At 45.5% G+C, this 17,617-nt stretch overlaps 1 protein-coding gene across 9 annotated transcripts in view; it reads right to left on the reverse strand.

Moving 5' to 3' along the window:
* Positions 1–17,617, reverse strand: part of FRMD4A (FERM domain containing 4A) — a 529,915-nt gene that overhangs the window by 264,402 nt on the left and 247,896 nt on the right. The window contains exon 1 of one of the 9 annotated variants that reach the window (XM_065553333.1): positions 8,012–8,280. The exons of 6 other annotated variants lie outside the window; for them this stretch is intronic. In XM_065553333.1, the coding sequence (XP_065409405.1) occupies positions 8,012–8,185 (174 nt within the window). In that variant the 5' untranslated portion in view covers positions 8,186–8,280. Of the gene's footprint in view, positions 1–8,011; positions 8,281–17,617 lie in introns of those variants that run through there. 2 more of the 9 variants (XM_065553271.1, XM_065553523.1) reach the window with 2 other exon arrangements.

Raw genomic sequence — 17,617 nt, forward strand, 5'->3', positions numbered from 1 at the left:
CTCAGGCGTGCAGGAGTGAAATCAGGAAGGCCAAATCACACTTGGAGTTGCAGTTAGCAAGAGATGTTAAGAGTAACAAGAAGGGTTTCTTCAGGTATGTTAGCAACAAGAAGAAAATCAAGGAAAGTGTGGGCCCCTTACTGAATGAGGGAGGCAACCTAGTGACCGAGGATGTGGAAAAAGCTAATGTACTCAATGATTTTTTTGCCTCTGTCTTCACGCACAAGGTCAGCTCCCAGATTGCTGCACTGGGCAGTACAGCATGGGGAGAAGGTGACCAGCCCTCTGTGGAGAAAGAAGTGGTTCGGGACTATTTAGAAAAACTGGACGTTCACAAGTCCATGGGGCCGGATGCGCTGCATCCGAGGGTGCTAAAGGAGTTGGCGGGTGAGATTGCAGAGCCATTAGCCATTATTTTTGAAAACTCATGGCGATCGGGGGAGGTCCCAGATGACTGGAAAAAGGCTAATGTAGTGCCCATCTTTAAAAAAGGGAAGAAGGAGGATCCGGGGAACTACAGGCCAGTCAGCCTCACCTCAGTCCCTGGAAAAATTATGGAGCAGGTCCTCAAGGAATCAATTATGAAACATTTAGAGGAAAGGAAAGTGTTCAGGAACAGTCAGCATGGATTCACGAAGGGGAAGTCGTGCCTGACTAACCTAATTGCCTTCTATGAGGAGATAACTGGCTCTGTGGATGAGGGGAAAGCAGTGGATGTGTTATTTCTTGACTTTAGCAAAGCTTTTGATACTGTCTCCCACAGTATTCTTGCCACCAAGTTAAAGAAGTATGGGCTGGATGAATGGACTGTAAGGTGGATAGAAAGCTGGCTAGATCGTCGGGCTCAACGGGTAGTGATCAATGGCTCCATGTCTAGTTGGCAGCCGGTTTCAAGTGGAGTGCCCCAAGGGTCGGTCCTGGGGCCGGTTTTGTTTAATATCTTTATTAATGATCTGGAGGATGGTGTGGACTGCACTCTCAGCAAGTTTGCAGATGACACTAAACTAGGAGGCGTGGTAGATACACTAGAGGGTAGGGATCGGATACAGAGGGACCTAGACAAATTAGAGGATTGGGCAGAAAAAAACCTGATGAGGTTCAACAAGGACAAGTGCAGAGTCCTGCACTTAGGACGGAAGAATCCCATGCACTGCTACAGACTAGGGACCGAATGGCTAGGTAGCAGTTCTGCTGAAAAGGACCTAGGGGTCACAGTGGACGAGAAGCTGGATATGAGTCAACAGTGTGCTCTTGTTGCCAAGAAGGCTAACGGCATTTTGGGCTGTATAAGTAGGGGCATTGCCAGCAGATCGAGGAACGTGATCGTTCCCCTTTATTCGACATTGGTGAGGCCTCATCTGGAATACTGTGTCCAGTTTTGGGCCCCACACTACAAGAAGGATGTGGAAAAATTGGAAAGAGTCCAGCGGAGGGCAACAAAAATGATTAGGGGTCTGGAGCATATGACTTATGAGGAGAGGCTGAGAGAACTGGGATTGTTTAGTCTCCAGAAGAGAAGAATGAGGGGGGATTTGATAGCAGCCTTCAACTACCTGAAGGGGGGTTCCAAAGAGGATGGAGCTCGGCTGTTCTCAGTGGTGGCAGATGACAGAACAAGGAGCAATGGTCTCAAGTTGCGGTGGGGGAAGTCCAGGTTGGATATCAGGAAAAACTATTTCACTAGGAGGGTGGTGAAACACTGGAATGCGTTACCTAGGGAGGTGGTGGAGTCTCCTTCCTTGGAGGTTTTTAAGGCCCGGCTTGACAAAGCCCTGGCTGGGATGATTTAGCTGGGAATTGGTCCTGCTTTGAGCAGGGGGTTGGACTAGATGACCTCTTGAGGTCCCTTCCAACTCTGATATTCTATGATTCTATGATTCTATGAACACAAAGAGTGCCACGCCAGGGAAGAATAATGGTCCTTCAAATCCAGTATCCTGACTCTAGCAGCAACAAATGCTGGATACTTTGGAAGAAGACATAAAAACTCCAGCCTAAGAACATAAGAACAGCCCTACTGGGTCAGACCAAGGGACCATCTAGCCCAGTATCCCGTCTTCCAACAGTGGCCAGTGCCAGGTGCCCCAGAGGGAATGAACAGAACAGGTAATGATCAAGTGATCCATCCCGTGTCGCTCATTCCCAGCGTCTGGCAAACAGAGGCTAGGGACACTATTCCTGCCCATCCTGGCTAATAACCATTGATGGACCTATCCTCCATGAATTTATCTAGTTCTTTTTTGAACCCTGTTATGGTCTTGGCTTTCACAACCTCCTCTGTTAAGAAGTTCCACAGGTGACTGTGCATTGTGTGAAGAAATACTTCCTTTTATTTGTTTTAAACCTGCTGCCTATTAATTTCATTTGGTGACCCCTAGTTCTTATGTTATGAGAAGTAGTAAACAACACTTTCTTATCTACTTTCTCTATACCGGTCATGATTTTATAGACCTCAATCATATCTCCCTTTAGCCATTTCTTTTCCAAGCTGAAAGGTCCCAGTCTTATTAATCTCTCCTCATATGGAAGCTGTTCCATACCCCTAATCATTTTTGTTGACCTTTTCTGAACCTTTTCCAATTCCAATATATCTTTGAGATGGGGCAACCACATCTGCACACGGTATTCAAGATGTGGGCATAGCATGGATTTATATAGAGGCAAAATGATATTTTCTATCCTATTATCTATCCCTTTCTTAATTATTCCCAGAATTCGGTTTGCTTTTTTGACTGTCGCTGCACATTGAGTGGATGTTTTCAGAGAACTATCCACGACTCCAAGATCTCTTTATTGAGTGGTAACACCTAATTTAGACCCCATCATTCTATATGTATAGTTGGGATTGTGCTATCCAATGTGCATTATTTTGCATTTATCAACATTAAATTTCATCTGCCATTTTGTTGCCCAGTCACCCAGTTTTGAGAGATCCTTTTGTAGTGCTTCGCAGTCTGCCTGGGTCTTAACTATCTTTAGTAATTTTGTATCATCTGCAAATTTTGTCACCTCACTGTTTACCCCTTTTTCCAGATCATTTATGAATATGTTGAATAGGACTGGTCCCAGAACAGACCCCTGGGGGACACTACTATTTACCTCTCTCCACTCTGAAAACTGACCATTTATACCTACCCTTTGTTTCCTATCTTTTTACCAGTTACCAATCCATGAAAGCACCTTCCCTCTTATCCCGTGGCAGAGAGCCTTTGGTGAGGGAACTTGTCAAAAGCTTTCTGAAAATCTAAGTACACTATATCCACTGGATCCCCTTGGTCCACATGCTTGTTGACCCCCTCAAAGAATTCTAATAGATTGGTGAGGCATGATTTCCCTTTACTAAAACCATGTTGACTCTTCCTCAACAAATTATGTTCATCTATATGTCTGACAATATTGTTCTTTAGTATAGTTTCAACCAGTTTGCCCAATACTGAAGTCAGGCTTACAGGCCTGTAATTGCCGGGATCACCTCTGGAGCCCTTTTTAAAAATTGGCATCACATTAGCTATCCTCCAGTCATCTGGTACAGAAGCTGATTTAAATGATAGGTTACAGACTACAGTTAGTATTCTGCAATTTCACATTTGAGTTCCTTCAGAACTCTTGGGTGAATCCCATCTGCTCCTGGTGACTTATTACTGTTTAATTTATCAATTTGTTCCAAAACCTCCTCTAATGATACCTCAATCTGGGACAGTTCCTCAGATCTGTCACCTAAAAAGAATGACTTGGGTTTGGGAATCTCCCTAATGCACTCACTGTGCCATATTAGATAATGGAGGGGTGTTGTCTTTCAAAGCCCTCATTAAAACTCTCCCCTTCTCATAATATCTTTAAAAACCTGGACAGTGGGTAGCAGCTGGTTGTGCTCTGACCACAGCTTATTGTGTTGACCATAATCACCTTATGGTTTCCTTGTGCTTCCTGGTCCACTGTCTCTTGTCTTAGACATAGATAGTAAGCTCTGTGGGACAGGGACTGTCTTTTTCTGTGCTTGGACAGTGCAATCACTCTTCACGCTACTATAATTCAAATAATACATTTCTTCCTGACCTCAGCTAGTATTCACCTTATGCCCTGCAGCATGAAGACTGATAGACCTTAGGACTGAGGCCTGCAGTTTGAAGGGGCCCTAGTGTAGCAGTGAACCACGGAGCAGCAAGCAGGATGTCGCACAGATGACCGCTCCTTGCTGCTGGGTCAGGACATAGGGAAAAGAACCATTTGGGCCCAGGCAGTGGCTGGGAGGAACAAGACGGATTCCTTTCATGGAACTGGGTGGTAACATTCCGGAGGCACCAAGCCCACTCTAACCTTATTTCACCCTGATAGTCTTTTATGGTTTTTATAAATGATCTGTAGATGCCACATCTGTTGTAGCCACCATCAGTATAAAGAGCTAGATGGGTGCAGTGAATGCAGGCATTAGCCCTTCGCCCTCCGGAGAGCACAGCTCACCAGTGAGATAGTTTAGGTGGTTTCCCACCAGTACATCTCAAAGCCATCCACATACAGTAATTCTGCACCATTGGCATGCTGTACCCAGGAGACAGCTGCTACTTGAATGTATTGGGCTGCAGATCAGGAGTGTGTGGGACCACGGTGCACTGTCAGAGCCATATCTGGGAATTTAGGGTATGTCTACACTACAAAATAACACTTGCGGCTGGCCCGGTTCAGCTAACTCAAGTTTGTGGGGCTCGGGCTGTGGGGCAGCTTCATTGTTGTGTAGACCTCCAGGCTTGCTCTGGGACCCTCACAACCCGCAACACCTACCTAAGCTTAGCCTGATGCTCTCAATCTGCGACTGCCCCAGACATTGAAATCTAGCCCCCAGAAATCACGCACATATTTTCCTTCTCCTCTTCCGTTCCCACCCATTCTCCAAAACATGACATGACTCAAGCAGGAAATGCTTCAAACTCTGGCACCCTCCAGCCAATCTCATGATAGGTGAACTGGTAAGTCCCCCACAGCAAGTGCAGTTGTGCCTCTGGGTTATTAGCTCTGCTTTGTAACAAAAGGAAGGGAGAGTTGAGTGCTGGGCAGAATGTTGTCCCTAATTTGCACAGAGCTGTATAATCCTCCTTTTTTAAGCACAGTTTAGTCCTGGGAAGAGGCAGAGATCCCGTGGCTGGTGTGCACAATGCTTTCAAGATGAACTAGCAGCAGGGAATTCATATTCTCCAGGCAGACAAAACTAGGGTAATTGAGGCATTATTTAGATCAGCTCAATAACAAGCAGCTAAAAAAGTCTCAGGCTCAAAGTAGGAAATGATTATGCAGGCAGGCTCTCTGGCTAGTCACAATGTTATTAAAATATCATGTCAATGTTTAGAGATGGTTGGATACCGGGGAAAATTATTCATAGAATACATAAAAGCACCGTGTTATGTGTCAGTAAAGGTCAGCCTGTTGTAATATAGCTTAACAGAAAACCTAAGAAGCAAGACAATCAGTATTACATACCCTCTACTCCTCCACCCCGGGAACTCATCTACCACTAGCACAACCACAGAGAACACCCCACAACCTTAACTCTGGCCAAGGATGGATGCGTGCTTTTCAGCACCTCTTTCCACCAGATTCCAATATTCTCCCCAACTGAAACACACCAGATTTGCCCCCCACCCTTTCTGCAAAGTTCTTGGAATCTACACACACTCAGGTTTAGGGAAGATCAAGTGGTTTTGTGGCCATTTTACAGATGGGGAAATTGAGGCACTAATGTGCAGTGACTTTCCCAAAGTGAAGCGACTTTCCCAAGGCTACAGAATGTGTCATTGCCAGGATTGGGATTGGCCGTGAGGCCTGTCTCCTAAAATCACACGTTTGTCTGTACCTGACTTGAACCCTTGATTGTGAAACTAGGCTAGAAATCCGACGAGAACAGACTACTTCATGAGATTTCTGGTACTTTCAGTTCCAGAAATCTTGAGGGCCCAATTCTGTGAAATGCTGAGCTCCCTCAAGCTCCCCCTTGAAGTCAGTGGAGATGAGGATGCTCAGCGCCTCACCAAATCGGCCTCCCCCGCTGCAGTCTCTCTGTCAGCATTTTGGCACTTCTGCTTCCGTTCCTTTCTCCAAGCAGGTGGTGCAGAAGAGCTTGAAAGTAAGATGTGGTCAACAGCAACAAAATAAGGAGGTGTGGATTGTATCAAAGCTCTGGAAAGTTCACAGGTTCAGTCTGAAGAAGGGCAAAGGCCCAGGTCGGTTCTAAACCTATCCAGCCCCGGGCAGTCATTCCTAGTCGATGTCAGTTTTTAGAATGCAGGCACCAACGTTTGGCCATGTGATTTCTCTGGCTGTTCTGACGAATGAATGGGGTCCCTGCAGCCACTGTACAGTAGAGTTCCTGCTTGTGCACACTGTAGAAGAAGCAATTTAGTTGAACATGGTGAGCCGGGTTCACCTCTGACTGCAGAGCAAATCCTGCAGTAGAACCATTGACTTCAAAGGAGTTACACCAGGGTTAGATTGGTGGCTTGGATTAAGGATCCATGCAGGGGCATAAAGGAGCCAGCATAGCTGAGTCAGCATGAGGGGGAACAGCTGGTATAGGCCAGCAGCTAATTACTAGTGACTCCCCACCTCCAGGGCCAGGGGTAAACAAGAAGGGAACTTGCACAATTCCTTCCCTGTGTTGCTTCTGGGGTACTGCAGCCACATTGTACCCCATACACAGAGCATGTGTCAGACTCCATTCTAGAACTGGGGATTTACACTGGTATAAGGGAGCCTAGAACGCAGCCAGAGCGTTTGGCTTAATTCACATGGAGCATGCATCAGTTCATTGCAATAACGTCCATGCCGCTTTCAGAAGCGGTCTCTGACACAAATACAATCAGCAACTACCCGGGGGGGGAGAGGGACTGGGGATTCATTTAGTTATGACTGTTCATTGATACCTTGCAGGGCAAACTGATATTTTAAAAAAACAGCTGAATTCCAAACAATACTGCGAATCTGTTTGAATAAAGTTAGGGGGACCAAAGCATTCAAGATTGTTCATAGTGGGAATGAACCAAAGGTTGCTGAAATCCATGGAAAGAATTCCAGTGATTTCAATGGGCTTTAAATCAGGTCCATTACACACAACTATGCTGAACATGGTGACTTCCAACGAGCAGAGAAGGCGCATACTAAGCAAACTAGTTTAGCAAAAAATGCCTTTTCCAAACACAGGTGTGGATCCATCAATCCAAGGTCTGATTTTATCTCAGTTATTCAGTCCAATCTGTGACCATCCTAAATGTCCTGACTCGGCTGGTTAGCATTTCCCTTTGTTAACGAGGACAACCTTGCAACATTGTCAGGAACATTCACTAGCTCAGGCACAAAATCTATTTGCCCACCCTTACCATAACGATGAGAAAAATCTCAAACGGTATTTTACACACCGATCTAATTAAAACCAATATTATTTCAGAGTTTTGCGAGGCTGGATTAGTATATAGGACTTCCACCGTTTAATTTTGTTACATTTTAAAGCCCACTTTTAATCATTTTCTGCATGCAAATTATAGCTCTTCAGGGCTAGATTCAGCAGCCTTATTCATGCTGAGTGGCACCCTACTCCTTGTGGAGCCAGTGGGAATACTCAAGGAGTAAGGTGCTACTCAGCACGAGTAATGGTGGCAGAGTCCAGGCCCTGGTGAACAGAGAAAGTTTCACGAGGAGAATTTATGCAATAGAGTGTGATCCCTACTCCAGGCCAGAATTTGCCTCCCTTACATATACAATAGGGTATCTCAGGGCTTGCAGAACCTGGCCCTCAGTTTTGACTCAGGCTGAACTCCCCTGGATCTCAAACTGTTTTTGTCTGTCCCCACATCTCTTCCTATTTGTGCTGAGGAGCCTCAATTCCCATTGACTTTAATGGGGAGCTCACGGTGTTCAGCATTTTGCAGGACTGGGTCTCGCCGGACTCGAGTGGGAATTTTCCCAAGCAGGGACTGAGTCAAGGCCTCAGGATTTGGCCCAGGGTTTTAAAACCATTGCTCCCTACCTGGTAAACCGCTCTGGAAATGCACCATGGCTTCAGCATCAGCTGCAGGACCCGCAGATTTCCAAACCGGCAAGTCCTCAGAGCCCGTGAAGTCAAGTTCCACACCAGGCTGTCCCAACTGTAGAGGAGATCCTCAAAGCCAAAGAGTACGGCAGCCATGCCAGCTAGTCTCATGAAAGACACAGCACCCCCTATCAAAGGCAGTTAGCTAATTCCTAGACTCCTTATGAAATGCAAGGTTCAAGTGTCACAGCGATTTCCATCAAAGGAGAAACAGCTGTAGCCAAAATAAGCCGGTTGGGATGTTTCTGTCCCCTCCTTAAGGAAATTATTTCTTTCAAAGATCCATATGTATCGTCTCAAATCAAATTCCGCTGCCCCCAGGAATCACTAGAGACAAGGTAAAAATATCCGTCCCGGGGTAGGCAGGGAATCAGACATCCCTCGCAAAGGGCTTCTTGGTTACTTTGCATCTCACTTCCCAGCTCTCTGCAGTGGAACCGAGAAACATACTTAGATCCAAAGTCATCACTTAGCTTTCAAAGTGCTGGGATTCCATCCAGGGGAAAAAAAAAAAAAAGCAGCTCTCGCTCCTCTCTGCCAACATTCCCAAGACATTCCGGTTTTAGGCTTAACTCTTTCAAATACTACAAAAAACAGCTGAGAGGATGGCTTTGCAACATGCAAAATCTTATCCTTTATTTTAACACACTGAATAACCACTGAATATCTACACCAGAGTCTTTTTACTACAGTGCTGGAGTCTTTACAGTTTTGGGACACATAATGGTACTTAGCCCTTATATAACGCATATAACATAATCATTAGTTGAGGGCTTGTGATTCCATTAGAAAAGTTGCACATGTTAAACCAAATTGATTTCAAATCAGTCTAGTCAAACTTGTGTAAACCATTAATGTAGACATATTTAACCCAGTTTGAGAGAGGATTAGCCTGCGTCCATGTATTACCTAATTAAGTGAGGGTCAAACTGACTTAAGTACGTTTACATTAGGGGTCTGCACTGGTTTAACTAACTCAATTTAAAATCCACAAAAACAACAAGGAGTCTGGTGGCACCTTAAAGACTAACAGATTTATTTGGGCATAAGCTTTCATGAGTAAAAACCTCACTTCTTCGGATGAATTTAAAATCCAGTTAATTCAACTGCTGCACCTATTATAGAACCAGTCTAACTAAACCTCCCCTAACACCTGTGGGAGGTAGATAGGTAAGTATTAATTTCCACATTTTACAGATAGGGACGCAAAGGCAGAGTTAAAGTGTCTTGCCCAAGGCTACACAGCAAACCAGTGGCAAAGCTAGGATTAGAACTCAGGCCCACCTGCCTCTCTCTCCATGCTGCTTTCACCCTTCCATTCCACACTGCCTCCTGTAAGGAAAAACTGTAAAAGGAAAACTAACAGGGCCTGATCTTGCAGCTAATGGGTGTTGATAGGTGAGCCCATCACAGGATCAGGCCCAGGGGTAGTTGAGCCCACTCAGCACCCGTAGGAGACAATTTTCGGAGATGCTAACCACCCATAATTCCAGCTAACGTCAATGGGAGCTGCAGGTGCGCAGCACCTCTGAAAATCCGACACTGGGATCTCGCAGGACTGACCCACAAGACGATGAAGACTGAGCATTCAGAGGTTCTAGAAGAAGTCTTGACACCTCAGATGGTATCAAGAGAGAGAAGAGTGGGGAGGGGATGTTAATTGTACATTGATCTTCCACAGTTTATAGAACAGTTACTTTGATCTGTAAGGACTGGAAAGAATAATACAACTGGCACATAATGACAACAGTACAGCACTGTATCAGCTGATTCACCAGTTCGGTGTAATGCTAGGACAATACAGCTGCAAAATTTATGTTCTCAGCCTAATTGCTTCTTCAGGTTTTATAGCAGCATCATAAACATCATAATATTTCCTTCTGACTTATTAGCTGCTATTCATTTGGTAGCACATCATTTTCTCTCTCTCTTTCTGTAGCTCTGTCTTTCTCTCCTCCTCTCTGTCTCTGAATCTGTCTGCCTGTTTCTGAACTTCCCATCCCTCTTTATGTCAATTTATGTACCTGTCTCTAGGGGTACGTCTACACTATCCGCCAGATCGGCGGGTAGTGATCGATCTATCGGGGATCGATTTATCGTGTCTAGCGTAGACATCTAGTGTAGACGTGATAAAATCGATCCCCAATCGCTCTGCCCTTGACTCCGGAACTCCACCGCGGCGAGAGGTGGAAGCAGAGTTGACGGGGGAGCGGCAGCGGTCGACTCGCCGCTGTCCTCATGGCCAGGAAAATCAACCTAAGATATGCCGACTTCAGATACGCCTCTCCCCCTCCAGTGTAGACCTAGCTTAGGTCTCTCTCTCTTTCTCTCCATAACACTCTCCCTGTTCTCAGCAATACAGACAAAGCATTAGCAGCATTTCCATTAGAAAGCCCCATTTGGAAGAGGTTTTTATAACTTGAGTAGAAAACATTTGCTCCGGGCTACAGTTGACATATAAGATCTCTGTCTGGGAGCACTAAAGAGAAAGAAAAAGAAATGTGTTTGATTAAAACAACAATGAGGAGGAAAGAATTGGAGAAACCGATTGCTCCAGAACGTGATCTAACTGCTTTGGTATTCTGAAAAATGGGGGAGAGAAACAGATATGCTGCCATTTTTAAAATTAGCTACTACACATGGGCATTGAGCCTGTCCATATGGCTATGAACATTCCCATCCCAAGTATATAATTATACAGTAGATGGGAATGGTGCTAAAGGAGCCCTTCCCTGTATTGATTACATAATATGACTTTCCAAAACCAGTTTAGCTCTATATTTATTTAACGGATAGACCGGGACAGACTCTGCAGTGGGCATTTGAATCTACTGGCTATGTAATGAGCATTTTACTGTGCAGATTTATCTGCTCAATTAGAACAACCTGTTCAATCTCCTATGGACTCTTTCTGGCCAATTAGACACAGAATATTATTTTTGGGAGGGATGGGAAGTTTCCTGAATACAGATTTACCAGAGGAAACCAGCTTACAATGAAATTCAAACCATGTGCATTGTTCAGGCAAATATAAGGTAGATCAGGGGTTCTTTTTTTCTTTGGGAAGCCCCCCGCCATGCTATAAAAACTCCACGGCCTATCTGTGTCATAACAACTGTTTTTCTGCATATAAAAGCCAGGGCCAGCATTAGGGAGTACAAAGCAGGACAATTGCTCATGGGCCCCAAGCCACAGCCTCCCCCGCAAAGCTACATTGCTCAGGCTTCGGCTTCTGCCCTGGGTAACAGGGCTCAGGGCCCCAGGCTTCAGCCCCATGCCGTGGGGCTTTGGCTTTCTGCCCTGAGCCACAGCGAGTCTAATGCTGACCCTGCTTGGTGGACCCCTGAAATCTGCTTACAGCCGCCCAAGAGGCCCTGGGCCCCTGGTTGAGAACCCCTGAGGTAGATCACTCCTAGCTCTGAGTGGGGTCCTTCCGTGCATGGATCTTCCCCTTCCTGCATGGGCAGCCACTTCTGTGGTATCACACCCCCTTTTCATGGATTCACACAGGACTCCATACATGGGGAGGGAGCACACAGGTCCTGCAGGAGACCGGTACATACAATCATTACCGTGGCCTGAGGCTGTATTAACTTCCTTGCAGAGCCCTCTACGCTGTCACACCCCACCCACTCTGGCTGGCCACTTCTCAGGCCGTTGTGCTTGGGGCCCACCCCTGTAGCATAAACATATCCTCTCCCAGAATTCCAGCCCTGTGGGTGTTCTGGGTTTACAGTCTGCCTTTTCAGGGCCACACGAGAGTGAAAGTCAACAGACACACAGACAGACTTGGCACAGGGTTCTAAACACGATTTACCCTTTGCTTGGCAGCATGAGAAATATACAGATTGAGATGAAATATTGAACACACCTCTACGCCTTTCCCTGCCTCCGTTTCCTCACCACTTTGGTGAGTTATCTGGGGTTGGGCAGAGCCCTCTGTGGTACCCAGGATCCTAACCCTTTCTGCATGTGGTGTCACTTTAGAATCATGGAGCTGCTTTAGATCAGCTAGCTTTCTCTGACCTTAGTTGGTCTCCCCTACCGTTAAACCGGACCCCCTTGCTGTGAAAGCCTATCCCTCTTCTCCTCTCTCCTGCCCAAAGCGTCCTGTGTGTCTCTAGAGTTTCTATGTTCCGCTGCTGCTGATTTCCTACTCTCCACATCACATGCACTCTGCAGAGAATCTTGGTCTCCTCGCTCAGGCAATCTCCTTAGCGTAACCGTTGTTTGGTCAGAGCGCAGTTGTTCATGTTAATGACTGACTATTATCCCTGGTCTGGTAGAGACATACTACAACCCTGTCAGCAGTGGTGGATTCCACATCCACATAGTGGCATTCCATCCATGAAACAACCATTTCATAACAACTCCATAACATCAACCTGAAATTCATAAGTTGTACAGAGACAGACACCCCGCCCGTCCCAAATGGTCACACCCCCATAACTCACACCAACAGAGTATTTGCTTTTTGTCTCACTCTAGTAGATAGACTTTGTCTGGAAGTCTATACTCCCTCTGAGCTAATGGAGGTGGTCCTTTAGCTCAAACAGCAGACACTCATGCTTTTAGATCCAGAGGTGCTGGGGTCAGTGCCATCAGATGACCCCTCCCAGTGTGTCGTTACTGGAGGTGGGGGAGGAGAGGAGACTTTGCAGTGGCACAGCAGGGCAGATTCCCTTCGTGTGTAAATATAAAATCATTCTTACCAAAAGAAGCCTATTAAATTCTATAAGAAACAAACCGTTCATACTGTATATAAATCTATCGATATTTACAGAACTGTCCAAAATAGCCTCTCTAATTATTGTGCTGATTATTTCCTGCCGCCTCTGAGAAAATGTCAGGCAAAACATTTACTATAAAGCCTCCCAGGTTTTACTGACAGGCCAAAGGTTGTTACTAGGATATAAAAATAGCCAGTCACTTTCCACACAAAAATCAAACCAACAAAAGAAAACAAAACAAACCCATCCATTGTGCCACCCGGTTGCTTCCTTTGAATGTCAATGAGCGCGGAAGGTGAAGGGCAGGCTTTCAAACCTGAGCTAAAACAGCAATAAAACAGTCCTGTTCAGCACGATGCTGGGAAAGCTGAACTGACAATGCTCTGAACTGCACTAATGTAAGCAGATATTGTCTGCATTCAGGAACTAGAAGTGATGCGGCAGCTTTTCATGTTTTCAAGTCACTCACATTTTCTTGTCCTCGGAAGAACAAAATCAGCACTGCTCCGAAGTGCTAGGGTGACCAGACAGCTAGTGTGAAAAATTGGGACGGGGGTGGGGGGTAATAGGAGCCTATGTAAGAAAAAGACCCCAAAATCAAGACTGTCCCTAAACATCTGGTCACCCTACAAAGTGCACTCAAGTAATTCTTCATGGATGGAGGCTTGTGTGTGTGTGTCATGGTCAGAGTTTGTGTGTGTGTGTGTGTGTGTGTGTGTGTGTGTGTGTGTGTGTGTGTGTGAGAGAGAGAGAGAGAGAGAGAGAGATTTTGGGTGAAAGTTAGCAGTTTTCCTTTGAGTTTACTGTGATATACCAGACATCCTGTGTCTGCTCTCCATATGGTCCCAATGGTCTTTCAATTTAAAGTCACTGATCTGTTTAAAACCTACACTTTATTGCAATCTCTCATTCTTCTTGATCTTCATTTTTCTATAATGTCAGGCGAATGAATGTTATTAGATCTTTGGGTCTAATGGTTCCTTTCATGCTGTAGCTTCATCTGTTGCTCTTTTGGAAAGGACTGCCTGAGATGATTCACTATTCTTATCCGTGCCCCCCCCCCCCCCCCCCCGCTTTAACAGCTCTTCCTTTTTCAAGCTGACCACATTACAAAGGGGACATAGATTTTGAGGGACCTGCTCCCAAGGCGTTGCTACAGTTTTGTATATTCTCTGTCTCTTGATAAGGGCCAGTGATGCATTTTTTGTGCACATATGGAATATGGAATCCATGGCACCAAAAAGCAGAAGCCTCGATTCATAAAGGGATGTAGCATTGCATTATTGAGTGTTGCATCACCTAGCTTTTAAGCCACCTGAAAAGTCACGGGACTCTACAAAGCCTGGGTTAGGCATCTAGGCTCCCTAAACAATGCATGCGGAGAGATGGACATCTGAGAATGAGATCCACAAAAGCCAGCATGCTAGGTGGGAAGCTATCCAAGCTAGCCAATGGGAGAGGTATGTTGTAAGTCCCACTCCTCACAGAACTGGGCACCTATCTCTGCTGGCAATCCACAGCTGGGGACCCCTCTCCTGTGTCTTGGGAGGCTGGCTTAGGAAACTGCCTAACTCCACACAAAATGCCTAGGTAGTAGGGGAGGAGGACCTCCCTTAAAACCTTTGGCTCTGTGGTCAGGGAACTCACCTGGGATGTGGGAGACTCTGGGAGTTCCTCCGTCTACCTGAGGAGAAGGGATTTGAACAGAGGTTCGCCACCTCTCAAGTGAATGCCTGCACCACTGGACTATAGAGTGATTCTCACACTCTGGCCCAATTCATATTTAATACAAAGTGGAACGGCTTCAACGAAAAAGATGGAAAGAGCCCCACATCGGAATATCCCATCATCCCGTGGCTAGGGCATTCACCCGTAAAGTGGGAAACCCTGTTCAAGTCCCTTCTCATCCAGCAGAGAGGTCTCCCACATCTTGGGTAAGTACCCTAACCTGGACTAAAGGTTATAAGGAAGGCCTCCTCCGCCATCTTGTGTAGCGGTAAGCAGGCTCCACAGGCAAGGTAGGTGGAGGAACACCGATCTCCAGCTGATTTGAGGATTGCACGGGGACTTAGGTGGGAGGTAGGTGCCCAGATGGCTGTGTGAGGAAGCAGTGCACATGCCAGGAGGCACAGAGAAAATTCAGGCACCAAGTGAGGTTAGGCCCCTACAGGGTGAGGTGGCAGCCGATTGGGGGGTTTGTGGATCACAGAGGTGCCTAAAAACTGGGATATATGCAATTAAAAGCCCAGATTTAGGAGACTAAATCCCTTTATGAATCTGGCCCTGAGTTCCTTTACTTAGTCTACAAGTACCTACATGGGGAAGAGGGTTCTGTATGAAGATGGCTCTTCAATTGAGGAGAAAGAGGCACAATGGGATCCAATAGATAGAAAAGATGTAAGACTAGAAGTAAAATGCAAATTTTGACCAGTGAATGTAATTAACCATTGGAACCATTTGCCAGGGATGTGGTGGATTCTTGAAATCATGACTGGCTGGGCTTTTAAGAGGTGTGCAGTCACTCAAACAGAAGTTACAGACATGATGCAGGAATTACCAGGGGAGGTTCTGCAGACTGTTATGCAGGAATTCAAATGGTGTCAGGAAGGAATTTAGTAACAGCACGAGATTGCGTCCCTGAAGTAAAGCCAAATTTTCATAGATACTGAGCACCTGAACCTCCCCCAACTTCAGTCCAAGTTTTCATGTCATGAAAATCATGTCAATTAAGATGCCTATATATGGTTATAGGTGCCTGACTTTAGGCACCCCAGTTTGAATATTTTAGCCATACTGCCTAATTTGATACAACTGGCAGTTTACAAGACAACATTGTAACAATGTGTTAGAGATTTGGGGCAGAAAGATCAGAGGCTGTAGAAAAACAGGGGTTTATGCCATCTTTGCTGACCCTGGATCCTGGTGCCAATCTGTGCTGGCTGGACCCCAGATCATAATGGAGCCTTCTGGCCCTAAAATATATCATTATGAACCATGTTTTCAGCACAATGCCCCCAGAAAGTATCAGGTACCAGAATGTAATGATCTCTCCATCCGGTTTCCATTTCAGTGTTCATGGGCATAATGTACAGAAACAGTATTGGACAAGCAGAGTGTGTCCCGACCAAATGCTTTGAGAAGGAGCCAGACCATCTGTCTTTCTGTTTTACACACACAGTCTCAAACCTTAGAGGGTGCCCTGGAGAATGGATCTGACCCAGAACATGAAAAGTTGTTGCTCAGTTCATTGAAATAAATTGGAACTTAAACACTGAGTCAAATCCTGAGTGGAGCTTCCTCAGGGCTGGGTCTCTCATCCTGTGGTAAAAACTGCTGGATGGGGCAGAGTGGGAGGAAATTTCCAGAAGGATCCTCTCATAGGTTGCTCCCCAGTTGTCATCAGGGGAGGGAGTTGCTCTGTGCGCAGGCCCAGTCTCAAAACCTGGTGGATCCCCCACAAGGCTGATGTGTACCCCAGTGGATCAGCAGGAAGCCAGAGCTTTTTGCCCCAGCACCCCTTCTCTCCTGGAAGTGCAACTCCAATGAAGCCAGGTTACCAGAGACTTGCTTGCTCCCAGCTGCCCAAAATGACCACCATAAAGGGGGAGGGGCAATCATGGAGGGATAGCCCAGGGAAAGATAGCAGTGCTCCATAAGGCTGTGTTACCTTTTCTGGGGACTCTGCACAGGGCCATTGGAGAGAACTATGTGAATATACCCATTCCTGCCCAACGTAGGACAACCCAGTCCCCCAAATGCAACCTATTCTGCTTTCTTCTCCTACTCCCTCCAATGGGTCTTGGGAAGGGAGAAATACTGCTGTGGAGGTGACTGACCTCCCCTTCAGTTTTGGAGGGGGATAATACATGCATGGATGGTCCCCGTGTGCATGCAGATCTTGGGAGAACAATATGGAGATCAATAGGAATTTACCAGAGTACAAGAACTGAGTAAGGCCCGAGTAAAGACCTCAGGATTTGGCCCATTCAGAGTTTTGATCACGTAAGGTCTGATCTCCATTACACCAATGTAAATCCAGAGTAACTCTACTGACATCAGTGGAATTACTCCAGATTTATACTGGTTCAAGATCAAAATCTAGCTGGTCATAATGGCCATAGGATCTGGCTCATAACCCTTACTTTTGTCTCATAGTGGAGCCAGAATGTTTGGAAATATTCTTGGATTACTGTGTATAAAAGTATTTTGGGACTCTGAAAAAGTACAAAGCAGGCACTGACCCTTCTGATTAATCTCTCCAGAATAACAGGCAAGACAACCATTCCAAGAAACATTTCCCCAAAGATCTGCCAGCCATTATCCAAACTACCCATAATCGCTTAAGTATTATGCTATAGATCTTAACTCAGAATTCCTTGTCAATTTCGCTGAGGAGTTCTTAAAAAATGATGGCACAACATGGCCCAATATATTCCATAATGGCCTGACATACCACATTACAATAATACTGAATGAAAATGTATTACTATTTGTGTCCTCTATATTGATCAACCTTGAAAAATGCAAAGTACTATAGAATGCTATGTATTATCATAGTTATGTGAACCTCAGCTATTTGTGTGCAGGTTTATAAATGCCCATAACTCTTCCTCTTCTACAGGGACATTTGCCTTGTTCTTTGGGACAATACATCATATCCTTAAACTGTATTTTGTTTGCTGAATTAAGCTGTGTTAGTAAGTTAGCGTGGGTGGAATGCAAAGCGAGGTGAATCCTGAAAAGATATTTCTGTATTGGTTCAACTATTTTAATTGTTCACGTGAATTTGCTTCCACTATGTAGGTTTGGTATA

This window comes from Chrysemys picta, chromosome 1, assembly GCF_011386835.1.
Source record: "Chrysemys picta bellii isolate R12L10 chromosome 1, ASM1138683v2, whole genome shotgun sequence".
Lineage (NCBI taxonomy): Eukaryota > Metazoa > Chordata > Testudines > Emydidae > Chrysemys > Chrysemys picta.